At 37.1% G+C, this 13466-nt stretch overlaps 1 protein-coding gene across 1 annotated transcript in view; it reads left to right on the top strand.

Annotated features, from left to right (window-relative positions):
• Positions 1 to 981: 981 nt before the first annotated feature.
• GSG1L (GSG1 like) overlaps positions 982 to 13466 on the top strand; it is a 174185-nt gene continuing 161700 nt past the window's right edge. Inside the window, 1 exon segment of the mRNA XM_053694275.1 lies at positions 982 to 1285. Coding sequence (XP_053550250.1) covers positions 982 to 1285 — 304 coding nt within the window.

Raw genomic sequence — 13466 nt, forward strand, 5'->3', positions numbered from 1 at the left:
TGTGTGTGTTGATGTGTAATCCTGGTTTGTGTGTGTTTATGTGTAATCCTGGTTTGTGTGTGTTTATGTGTAATCCTGCTTTGTGTGTGTTTATGTGTAATCCTGGTTTTTGTGTGTGTTTATGTTTAATCCTGGTTTGTGTGTGTGTGTGTGTGTGTGTGTGTCTGTATGTGTGTGTTTGTTCGTGTATGTTTCTGTGTATGTGTATATCTGTGTGTATGTGTGTTGATCTGTACATATATTTTGTGTTTGCGCGTGTGTATGTTTGTGGTTTTTGTGTGTGTTTATGTGTAATCCTGGTGTGTGTGTGTTGATGTGTAATCCTGGTTTGTGTGTGTTTATGTGTAATCCTGGTGTGTGTGTGTGTGTGTTTATGTGTAATCCTGGTTTGTGTGTGTTTATGTGTAATCCTGGTTTGTGTGTGTTTATGTGTTTCTGTATGTGTGTATATTAGCACTCAATTAATTTATAAATAATACATCAACTACTCAGATGCAGGAAGCCGTTCCTCACCTAGCAGTTATTTCTTATAGAAAAACAAGTTTATGTACAAAAGCAACAAAACCTTTAGATCATGTGTATTAGAAATGCCAGCACTGATGTCGCCTGTAGCACACAGAGCTCTTTGTGTGGTTAGTGGGAGTGAGGTGGGAGCCACCAGCCTCTATATATTGTGACTAGGACCCAGTGACAATGAAGCCAGCAGCCTGCAGGTGTCTCCCGGTCCCTCTGGAGATGTGTCAGTCCCTTCAATACCAAATGTTCACGTTAACAGACTGGAACTCAGCGTCTGCGCTTCCTGAGAGACACAACACACATGATGTGATCTGGGGCTGAGAGCTGATGCTCCTGAGATCCTCTGACATCTGCCAGAAATGCCAGGCTGGGTCTCACATGCCCAGTTCTGCCTTGTCCCTGTCATTATATGTATGTGACAGGGACCTCAGCCCCAGAGAGCAGTGATCTGGGCATGGGGACACTATGAGTAGGGCAAGCAGAAGACACAGAGCCCTTCTAGCTGTGAGCCTCAACTTGGTGGCACTTTTGTTCTCAACAACAGCTTTTATCACGACCTACTGGTGTGAGGGGACTCAGAGGGTCCCTAAACCCACCTGTAGTAAAGGCAGGAGGACCAACTGCATCAGCTATACTGGCATTGAGTCCAACAATGTGACCAACCCCAACGTGGTCCATTACAGCTGGGAGACTGGAGATGACAGATTCCTTTTCAGATACTTCCACACTGGCTTTTGGTACTCATGTGAGGAGAACATAAACGGACCAGGTAAGTTCTTGTCATTATAACCCTTTGTTCAGCAACGCAGTGCAGCTTTCTGTGGCAACCAAATGGTTAATGCAACTTTCATTAAGTTGCTGGCATTTTATGTTTAGATGTAAATTCCTGATATAATAATGTTACCTCCAGTCTCTAGAACTCTTCTATGCAAGGACTATTTGTTACATTGTAACATTGTCAGAGTATTGACTGGATGGTGATTATACAAATTAGTGTCAAATGTACAGGTAACTAAGTTGTTTTGTTATCCCACAATCATTTACATCATTTAACCCTTTGGATTCCAGAGATAGATGTGATGTTTCCAAAGGTTTAAATAACAATTTAACCTAATATATTAAATGTTTACTTAATAGTAGCAAATAATAAAAAATAACTCTATATATAATTTCACTAAATATTCTGTAAATTATAACTGAAATTCTGTATAGTGCATATTACAAACCATCACCTTGCAACATGCTACACATAGCTTTATAATTTATAGCTGTATATATATATATATATATATATATATATATATATATATATATATATATATATATATATATATATATATATATATATATAATGTATATGCTGATATACAATAGGCATACACAAACATTACATTACTGACCCTTTAAGGACTTATAGAAAATACTAATGAGCACAATTATACATTTACAAATCAGCTAATTGGTATTTGATCTAAAATGAAAAGAACCTGAGGATAATGGAATTATATATACATATGTAAATTAGCTCTGCGGTATTTGTGTGGAAAGTGCATAAAGAGTTTTACACAATGTGCTGATCTCAGCTGCATTACACAGAGATCTGTAGGTTGTAGAACACTCAGCCTTAATTACATTTAAGTGATTTGTAGGGACCTTGCATGTACAGACTGCATTATAAGAGCAATCACAAACTAAGTTTGGCATTCTGGGGAGTTGTGACCTACAACTCAGTTTGGGCAGGAAATACAAACAAAGCACAGATTCCTGGAACCCTCTAGATGCCTTCAATATTTATATTAGTCTGACAAATCAGGGTGGTACCCAAATCATCACTGGGACTCATATTGAAACCTTACTGTTGGTAACAGCTGTATATATTACTTAAGGAACAGCTTCGCATAGTTTTTATTTATTTTAAACTCAGCTTGGCTTGGAAATCGTACTTCATTACACCCTTGTGGAGAGGCATCTACTTTAATTGTTCTCCAGTTTTGCCATGAATATAGCAGCAACAATATTTCCTCAATCTAACCTAAAGGTAACTCCCTGAATGCACTCCCTGGCATACGCAGAGTTAACTGTAGTGCTAATCCTAACTGAAACCCTAATCCTAGTAATAACCCTCATTTTATTGCTAAACCTAGTCATAACCACAACCCTAGATCTAACCATAACCCAAAAACAAAGTATAGCCCTAAATCTAACACCAACCCTAAATCTAACCATAACAAATACTAAGTATAGCCCTAAATCTAACCACAACCCTAAATCTAACCATAAAAAATACTAAGTATAGCCCTATCTTATAACCACAACCTTAAATCTAACCATAACAAATACTAAGTATAGCCCTAACTCTAACCACAACCCTAAATCTAACCATAACAAATACTAAGTATAGCCCTAAATCTAACCACAACCCTAAATCTAACCATAACAAATACTAAGTATAGCCCTAAATCTAACCACAACCCTAAATCTAACCATAACAAATACTAAGTATAGCCCTAACTCATAACCACAACCTTAAATATAACCATAACAAATACTAAGTATAGCCCTAACTCTAACCACAACCCTAAATCTAACCATAACAAATACTAAGTATAGCCCTAAATCTAACCACAACCCTAAATCTAATCATAACCCAAATACTAAGTATAGCCCTAAATCTAACCACAACCCTAAATCTAACCCTAACCCAAATACTAAGTATAGCCCTAACTTTAACCACAACCCTAAATCTAACTACAACCCTAAATCTAACCATAACAATATTTATTCAATAACTGATCAGAGATTCTAGAATCATATATAAATATTGGAATGTATTGAGGGATTGCAAATCCAAACAATTTGGCCTTTAAAAGCCCTCCAATGATGGCCTATAGAAGGTCAAGAGTACCCAATTTTGGGGATATGTTAGATAAAAGCGATCTAGGCTTCAGAATGGTTTCCTGTCAATCCTATATAACTTCCAAAAATACTGGTACTTTGGCACATCAGGGGTGCGCCAGCTGCAGTGCAGTTATCAAAGGTAAAGAATTCCTACATCCATTAACTGGGAGGAAATTTAAAATTTGTGAACATTACTCATGTGACTCATCCTATGTCATTTACCTTATAAAGTGTCCGTGCTCGAGAATTTATATAGGTGAGACTATAAGATGGGTAAGAGATAGGATGAGTCAACATAGGTCTAACATCAGATGTGGAGATTTAAATGCCCCTGTGTCCAGTCACTTTTTGGAGGCTGGACATAACATAAGTCAGCTCAGATGGCAAGTTATAGATGGTATAGGAAAACTACATAGAGGAGGTAACAGAGAACTGTTATTAAAACAAATAGAGTCCTTTTGTATTCACGAGCTAAATTCAATGGTACCTATAGGTCTAAACAGGGAGTTAGACTTTACAGTGTTTCTGTAATTATGGAGGATGCCCTATGCAGCTCAAGTCTATTATAGGTTTTTAAATTTGTTTGCACTTATCTTTTCATTTGGAAAAATGATATAATAAATATAATTGAAGTGTTTTCTTGTTAATAGCATTAGATATAAGTAGCATCTAGATGGCGCAGTATTATTATCATGAGAAATATTGATATGTGAAGGGCTAAATCCATTACCCTATAAATGGACAGTGTACACATGTAAGGTATAAGCATGATTAAAGGAATGGCTCCCGAAACGTTGCTTGTATTTGTATCTATTCCTGTTATGTGAATAAAAATCTTGAAAGTCTTGGTGCTGTGCATCTGTGTACTTTGGATATTGGAGAGGCCTGCAGTCACTTCTGTCCCACTGACATTAAAATTCACAGGAAAAATGTGCTGTATGTGAGTTTGTTTGTGCTATAACAAATACTAAGTAATTCTAACCATAACAAATACTAAGTATAGTCCTAAATCTAACCATAACCCAAATACTAAGTATAGCCCTAAATCTAACTATAACCCAAATACTAAGTATAGCCTTAAATCTAACCATAACCCATATACTAAGTATAGCCCTAAAACTAACCATACCATAACCCATATACTAAGGTATAGCCCTAAATCTAGCCACAACCCTCAATCTAACAATAACCCAAATCCTAAACATAGTCCTAACTCTAACCATAACCCTAAATGTAACCACAACCCTAAATCTAACATAGCCCTAACTCTAACTCTAACCCTGATCTAAGCCCTAATTCTAACCACAGCCCTAATAACAGCCCTAACTCTCATCCCGATTCAAGCACTAACCTTAGTCACAGCCCTAATTCTAACCCTAACCACGGTCCTAACTATAATCTTGATTCAAGCCTTAATTCTAACCATAGCCCTAATCTAAAACATAGCCCTATCTCTAACCATAGCCCTTATCTGACGTATAGACCTAACTCTAACTATCGCCCTAATCTGACGTATAGACCTAAATCTAACCATAGCCCTAATGCTAACTCTACCCATAACCCTTGATCCAAGCACTGATCCTAATCATAGGCCTAACTCTAACCATGACAGTAACCCTAGGCCTAATGCAGACTTTGATGCTAGCCCTAATTTGAACCCTAGACCTTATCCTAACTCAAGCCTTACTTCTAACCTTAGACCAAATTCCAGTCCAAGCTCTAACTAGCCTTGACACTAAACATAGTACTAACTCTAGCATGAATCATAGCTTTATTTTTCACACCAACCAAAGGCTTTAGCCTAACTCTGATCTTATACCTAGTCATGACTGGAACCCTCACCTTAACCTTAGCTTACACTAACTCTTGCCCTAACAATAACCTTAGCCTGGTCTTAACCCTAACTGTAGCCCCAATACAAACCATTATTTTATATCTAATTCTAGCCCTAATCTTAGTCCTATGCTTACCCAATCCTTATCCTTAGCATTAATTCTAACCTTAACCCTAACCTCCACAATACCCATTCTTTCCTGTCATTGATATGTGACATAGTTGAAGAGTGACGTCATGTAGCATGAGGTCTTTTTAGTCATGGCATTGCAGTCTCCTTGAATGCACCACAGGTGACCCCAGGTTGTTTAATTTCCTATAGAATTATAATGTTTTTACACCAAGTGCCAGAAGTTCCCATCCTGTACAACCCTGTCCTCAGATATAAGAAAACAATATGCTTTTTTTTCTAACACAATGTAATATATTCACTGAGGGTTTAAATGACTCCCCAGTGAGACAAATCCTTCCAGCTATTATGTAACGATATGTAAGTGATGTGCTTAGAGATAGTGAAATTCCTCACACGTTATTGAGTCAGATCCTTAGAATAATGTAAGTTGCTTTTTTCGCACCACATAATCTGCTGAATCCTTAGTGGAAAGTCTAGGTTGGGGTATGTGGGTTTTACCAAGGGACAGTTATGGGTTCTTACAAAGGGTTATTATTTTTTTGGCACCTGTTTTGTTATTCTGGGTTTAGGTCAGTACTTTTCATAGCTGAATTAGTTTGGGAAACAGCACAGTAATGAGATATAATAACGCCTGCAGATACAGTTGGCACCTCTATTAATTAATTATACCCAAAGGGAAAGTGTGGAGTGGCTTTTTACCTCCAGGCAAACCTATGAATCTGTGTCAATATTCTGCACTTAGGGGAATATGTTCTAAGTATTTTATATATATATATATATATATATATATATATATATATATATATATATATATATATATATATATATATATATATATATATCTGTACCTATATATAATCATGTACTGTATATATATATCTGTACCTATATATAATCATGTACTGTATATATATATCTGTACCTATATATAATCATGTACTGTATATATATATATATATCTGTACCTATATATAATCATGTACTGTATATATATATATATATCTGTACCTATATATAATCATGTACTGTATATATATATATGTATATATATATCTGTACCTATATATAATCATGTACTGTATATATATATCTGTACCTATATATAATCATGTACTGTATGTATATATATATATATATATATATATATATCTGTATATATCTGTATCTATATATAATCATGTACTGTATGTATATATATATATATATATATATCTGTATATATCTGTATCTATATATAATCATGTACTGTATGTATATATATATATATATATATATATATATATATATATATATCTGGCCAAAAAACAAAAAGTGATATCCAGGCTGCAAATATTAAAACAAAGTCTTTATTAAATTCCACTAGGGATAAAAGATGAGACAGGGGGATCCAGCATATCAGTGTAACCAAAAAAGCTCCGCTAACATGTTTCGGTGAAAACCGTAATCATAGCTAATTGGAGACTGGTGTGCTGGCTACTTAAAAGACAAAAACAACACTCATTGGACAATGTTAAAACCAATGAAATGGTTACACAGGTAAATTCAAACAATGGTTAAAATGAAAAACAAACATTCCCTGACATCTAAGTAAACAAACTCACATGCCTCACCACAAAAGACAATCACTTAGGTGGAGGCTGCGAGTGCAAACAGAAAGAAGAAGCAATAGAAACGAGAACACATGTTAAATATTGAATGTTAGATCCTACACCTAAAACGTATGGCAATGTTGCAGATTAGAGAACAAAAATAATTGGGACATAAAGTGCTCACATTGATCGAATTAAAACACACATCTAAATACAGGAACCTCCCAGCATATGAATAAGTATATATGAATGTATGGGCAAAAATATGTAAACATAAATATGAATACAAAAACATATATAAATAGTAAATATATGTATGCACATATACAAACTCATTTGGTATATTGCAAATGCAAGGTATATCTAAATAGGGACTGCTGTAGTGACTAAATAGCCTAATCCCAAACATAGTGTTTATTCTTTCTATATATATTTTCTACATTATACTTAGCATTTAATTCTCTACCATGTTAAAGTAACAGGTGCATATCAATACAAAGGGGTAACAGTGACCCATATGTATATGTGGTCAGTTTAGTTGATAATACAACTACACTAATCAGAAAATACTAAGAGAAATAACAATATATGGTATCCATAAATAGAATGGGAAATATAATGTTCAAATATAAGGAACTATAAAGGTACGCTAGAAGTAGGTGTGGATAACAATGAGTCTGCCCCATTCTTAAATGATGTGTTAAGATTGTTAATAATCGATTTCCAAACTTTGTAATATTGTATCCTTTTAAAATTCCAAATATCAAGTTTCAAATTTGGTATATTGGATGTTGAATAATGGTCCCAAATAAGGAGCAAAAGTGTAGAGAAAAAGAAAAGAGAGAGTGTGTGTAGTCAATGTGCTCGGCAAGCGTGAGATGCAAATTTCACCATAATTGTTATTTCCAATAATTAATCAAATCGTATTCAGAGTTTAAACCCTCTGGTACTCTAGTACGCAATTTAAAGATCCAAAACATCTCACGCTTGCCGAGCAGCCGATTCCTGTCACCTTCTCTAGGTGGTGCCTTGACATGTTCAATAGCCTGCCATCTAAGTGTGGAGTTACTCTTGTTATGAAAATTTCGGAAATGTTTAACCAGAGGGGTACTGGCTTCACCCAGTTTAATTGTAGAGAGATGGTTTCTAATTCTAGTGTTCACGTCAGTAGTGGTGAGCCCTACATACTGAAGATGACACTCCAAGCAGTATAGTAAGTAGATAACATAGGAGGATATACAGTTAAGGCAGGAAGATATCTTAAAGATCTCTCCAGTAACCTCTGATCTGAAATCATCAAAAATAATGATGAATTCACACGGCCTGCATCTGGATCTGCCGCACCTGTACATCCCCCTATGTTGCAACCATGAGCTCTGTCTGTCTGGTTTCTTTATCGAAACCTCTGAGGGGGCTAGAATATTTCCCAAGGTCCTGTTCTTCCTGTAGGAGCAACGCAAGCCTCCCTCCACACAACTTACAAGGCTGTCATCTGCAGATAGCAAACTAAAATGTTTCTTGACAATCCTACAGATGTCCCTGTAGTCAGTACTGAAATCCGTCACAAATGTGACCTTGTGTTGTGCGTTGGTATTTGCACTTACATTCCGTCAATTGGATTCGTTCAAAAGAGACTGACGATCCAGGAGGTCTACCTGTCTCTGTGCTCTGTCTATTATATGTCCAGAATAGCCTCTTTCTCTGAGTCTGTTCTGCATATCTATACTTTGTGCTCTGCAGGTATCATTATCGCTGCAGTTCCGTTTAACCCTAATGAGCTGTCCCTTGGCTACTGCCATAGGGACATGTACGGGATGACAGCTTTTTGCATGAAGCAGAGTGTTTTTAGATATAGGCTTCCTGTACATATTGCTCATAATTTTTCCATCATCCCCTGCAGTCAAAGTAAGATCCAGGTAATTGATGGTCCTAGAGTTCATCTCAAATGTGAAACTAAGACCGACATCGTTGGAATTTAAGAGACCAACGAATTCAAGAAGAGAGGCCTCAGATCCCTGCCATATGAAGAGCAAATCGTCAATATATCGCCTATAGAAGGCGATATGATGTCTATGTTCATTGCTATCTCCATAGATGTGGGACAGCTCCCACCAACCCATGAAGATGTTGGCGTATGAGGGTGCAAATTTGGCCCCCATAGCTGTCCCACATCTCTGGAGATAGTATTGCTCCCCAAAACGGAAATAGTTGTGAGTCAAGGCAAAACTAGTTGTGCTCACTACATATTTCACCAAATCATTATCCAAATCCGAAAGGTTCTCCAAAATAAAAGATAGAGCCTTTAGACCTTCCTCATGTGGGATGGTGGAGTATAATGACACCACATATATTGTTAACCACATGTGCCTGTCAACATCCCAACAAAAGGTATCCATAAGATTTAATAAAACTTTGGTATCTCTCAGGTAGCTCTGTAGGGAGGTGACTAGAGGAAACAGTATGCTGTCTAGCCACTGGGATAGGTGTTCCAAAAGGGAACCTATCCCACTGACTATAGGCCTTCCCTGTACTTTGTTTACTTAGATGTCAGGGAATGTTTGTTTTTCATTTTAACCATTGTTTGAATTTACCTGTGTAACCATTTCATTGGTTTTAACATTGTCCAATGAGTGTTGTTTTTGTCTTTTAAGTAGCCAGCACACCAGTCTCCAATTAGCTATGATTACGGTTTTCACCAAAACATGTGAGCGGAGCTTTTTTGGTTACACTGATATGCTGGATCCCCCTGTCTCATCTTTTATCCCTAGTGGAATTTAATAAAGACTTTGTTTTAATATTTGCAGCCTGGATATCACTTTTTGTTTTTTGGCTACACATTTCCAGCGCTCTGGGCTGCTTCAGGAGCGTGCCTCTATTCCACTCCCCCTTCACCTCCCTACTGTGCATCCCCTCCTACGTTGATTTCTGCAAGCCTCTTGGTAGGCAAACGGATCCCATTGGCTGTGACGCCCGACGCTCATCACATGACCGGAACCGGCTGGATTGTGGCGTCAGGGCTGCTTTAGACGCCGTGGATAACGAAGCACACAGCAGGATTTCTTCATACGAGTTGTAAGTTCGTGACTACAAGCAAGAGCGGTGAGTTACACAGCTACTAGCTGTTTGGGCTTTATCACAGATATCACGTGGCAACGCTGCATTGCATGCATGAGGGTGATGCATCCTCAGTTGTCTTAGATGAGACTCACCTGTTTGCTCTGACGAACATTATCTCTGCTAATATTGCTTGAGGGGTCTTTGCACATTTTGTGATTGGACATTCTGGCTTTTTACAGCGAACTGTCTATGAAGCTCATATAAGGGGTTGAATGGAATAGACATCCACATGGTGGCTTAATATATACTTATCCCTTGGAGTCCCTTTTCCTTATTCTCTTTGTTTATATATATATCTGTATATATCTGTACCTATATATAATCATGTACTGTATATATATATATATATATCTGTATATATATATATATATATGTACCTATATATAATCATGTACTGTATGTATATATATATATATATATATATATATATCTGTATATATCTGTACCTATATATAATCATGTACTGTATGTATATATATATATATATATATATATATATATATATATATATCTGTATATATCTGTACCTATATATAATCATGTACTGTATATATATATATATATATATATAGAGAGAGAGAGAGAGAGAGAGAGAGAGATTGTACAAAAATACCATCAGATATATATAGAAATGTGTGTATATGAATAAATAGAACATTCTGCTATGTAAAGAACATTCGATGTGACATAATAATATTTCATGTCGGGTTAGCGCACTTGAAACGCGATCGGGTTTGTATGCTAGCAAGGGTGTTTTTACACTTTTTATGGTCCATTGAAGTCTACAGAGGAATACGTTGATGTGTTTGCAATATTCAAAGTTCTGCTTTTTGCGCACATCAGGGGCCCCAATATATATGCAGCATCACCTGCAAAAGCCGGTGACGCCTGTTTTTACGTGATTTTGGTATTACATATACGGCGTAGCATACAAGTTACGCGTGTATATTTCACCCGTCACCCGCAATTTTTACTCCTATAAGCTAACATGGGACTGCGTCGCAAATCGGTATCCAATATTCAGCACAAGGACTTACGTGGCGAAAATGGAGAAATCTTACTCCAATTTCACCACACCATACTAAGGCAGCCGCAGCAGGCCTTGCGCTGAGTATGGGAGCACTGTAACTCCCGAAACTGCCTGCAAAAATATACTAACACCTAACACATGTGCAATATCTATCTACCTGTGAACCGCCAATCCCCACCGCAATAACTAATAAACGGCTAGATTTCAGGTTTTGCAGTATGAGTGAAAAGCAGCGTTAAGGCTCTTTTTCACTACCGCTTGTATTACAAGTCTTGCAGGTTTAGCTGCACCGCACACTTTTTTGGCCGTAACGCAACGTAATTACCGCAGGTTTTTAAAAGTTATTTTTCAATGGGACTTCCATAGCGCCGGTATTACGAGTCTGTCTGGGAGGCCAAAAAGTGAGCGGTACAGCCTATACCGTCAAGATCTGCACCATAAACTGAAAGTCAGTAGTTATGAGTTTTACGTTACAAAGCTGTAGCATAAAACTCATAACTAAAGTGCTAAAAAGTACACTAACACCCATAAACTACCTATTAACCCCTAAACTGAGGCCCTCCCACATCGCAAACACTAAAATAAAATTATTAACCCCTAATCTGCCGCTCCGGACATCGCCGCCACTATCATAAACATATTAACCCCTAAACCGCCGCACTCCCACATCGCAAACACTAGTTAAATATTATTAACCCCTAATCTGCCGCCCCTAACATCGCCACCACCTACCTACATATATTAACCCCTAATCTTCCGCACCCAACGTCGCCGCCACTATAATAAATTTATTAACCCCTAAACCTAACCCTAAATCTACCCTAACACCCACTAACTTTAATGTAATTAAAATAAATCTAATTAAAAATTACTATCATTAACTAACTAATTCCTATTTAAAACTAAAGTCTTACCTATAAAATAAACCCTAAGCTAGCTACAATATAACTAATAGTTACATTGTATCTATCTTAGGTTTTATTTTTATTTCACAGGCAAGTTTGTATTTATTTTAACTAGGTAGACTATTTAGTAAATAGTTATTAACTATTTACTAACTACCTAGCTAAAATAAATACAAATTTACCTGTAAAATAAAACCTAACCTGAGTTACACTAACACCTAACACTACAATATAATTAAATAAATTAACTAAATTAAATACAATTAGCTAAATTACAAAAAAAAAACACACTAAATTACACAAAATAAAAAAATAAAAAAATTAAACTAATTACACCTAATCTAATAGCCCTATCAAAATAAAAAAGCCCCCCTCAAAATAAAAAAAACCCTATCCTTTACTAAACTACCAATAGCCCTTAAAAGGGCCTTTTGCAGGGCATTGCCCCAAAGAAATCAGCTCCTGGAAAAAAATACAAACAACCCCCCAACAGTAAAACCCACCACCCACACAACCAACCTCCTAAATAAGATCCTAACTAAAAAAACCTAAGCTCCCCATTGCCCTGAAAAGGGCATTTGTATGGACCTTGCCCTTAAAAGGGTATTTAGCTCTTTTTCAAGTGCCCAAACCCTAATCTAAAAATAAAACCCACCCAATAAACCCTTAAAATAAACCTAACACTAACCCCCGAAGATCCACTTACAGTTTTGAAGACCGGACATCCATCCTCAATGAAGCCGGGAGTAGTCTTCATCCAAGCGGCAAGAAGTCCTAAACGAAGCCGGGAGAAGTCTTCATCCAAGATGGCAGAAGTGGTCCTCCAGGCGGGCAGAAGTCTTCATCCAGACGGCATCTTCTATCTTCATCCATCCAACGCGGAGTGGGTCCATCTTCAAGACATCCGGCGCGGAGCATCCTTTTCAATCGAAGTCTTCTTGCAGAATGAAGGTTCCTTAAAATGACGTCATCCAAGATGACGTCCCTTGAATTCCGATTGGCTGATAGAATTCTATCAGCCAATCAGAATTAAAGGTGAAAAAAATCATATTGGCTGATGCAATCAGCCAATAGGATTGAGCTTGCATTCTATTGGCTGTTCCAATCAGCCAATAGAATGCGAGCTCAATCCTATTGAAATCAAGCCAATCGGAATTCACCTTTAATTCCGATTGGTTGATAGAATTCTATCAGCCAATCAGAATTCAAGGGACGCCATCTAGGATGACGTCATTTAAAGGAACCTTCATTCTGCAAGGAGACTTTGATTGAAGAGGATGCTCCGCACCGGATGTCTTGAAGATGGACCCGCTCCGCACCGGATGGATGAAGATAGAAGATGCCGTCTGGATGAAGACTTCTGCCTGTCTGGAGGACCATTTCTGCCGGCTTGGATGAAGACTTCTCCCAGCTTCGTTGAAAACTTCTTGCCGCTTGGATGAAGA

This window comes from Bombina bombina, chromosome 11, assembly GCF_027579735.1.
Source record: "Bombina bombina isolate aBomBom1 chromosome 11, aBomBom1.pri, whole genome shotgun sequence".
In the NCBI taxonomy this organism is placed as follows: domain Eukaryota; kingdom Metazoa; phylum Chordata; class Amphibia; order Anura; family Bombinatoridae; genus Bombina; species Bombina bombina.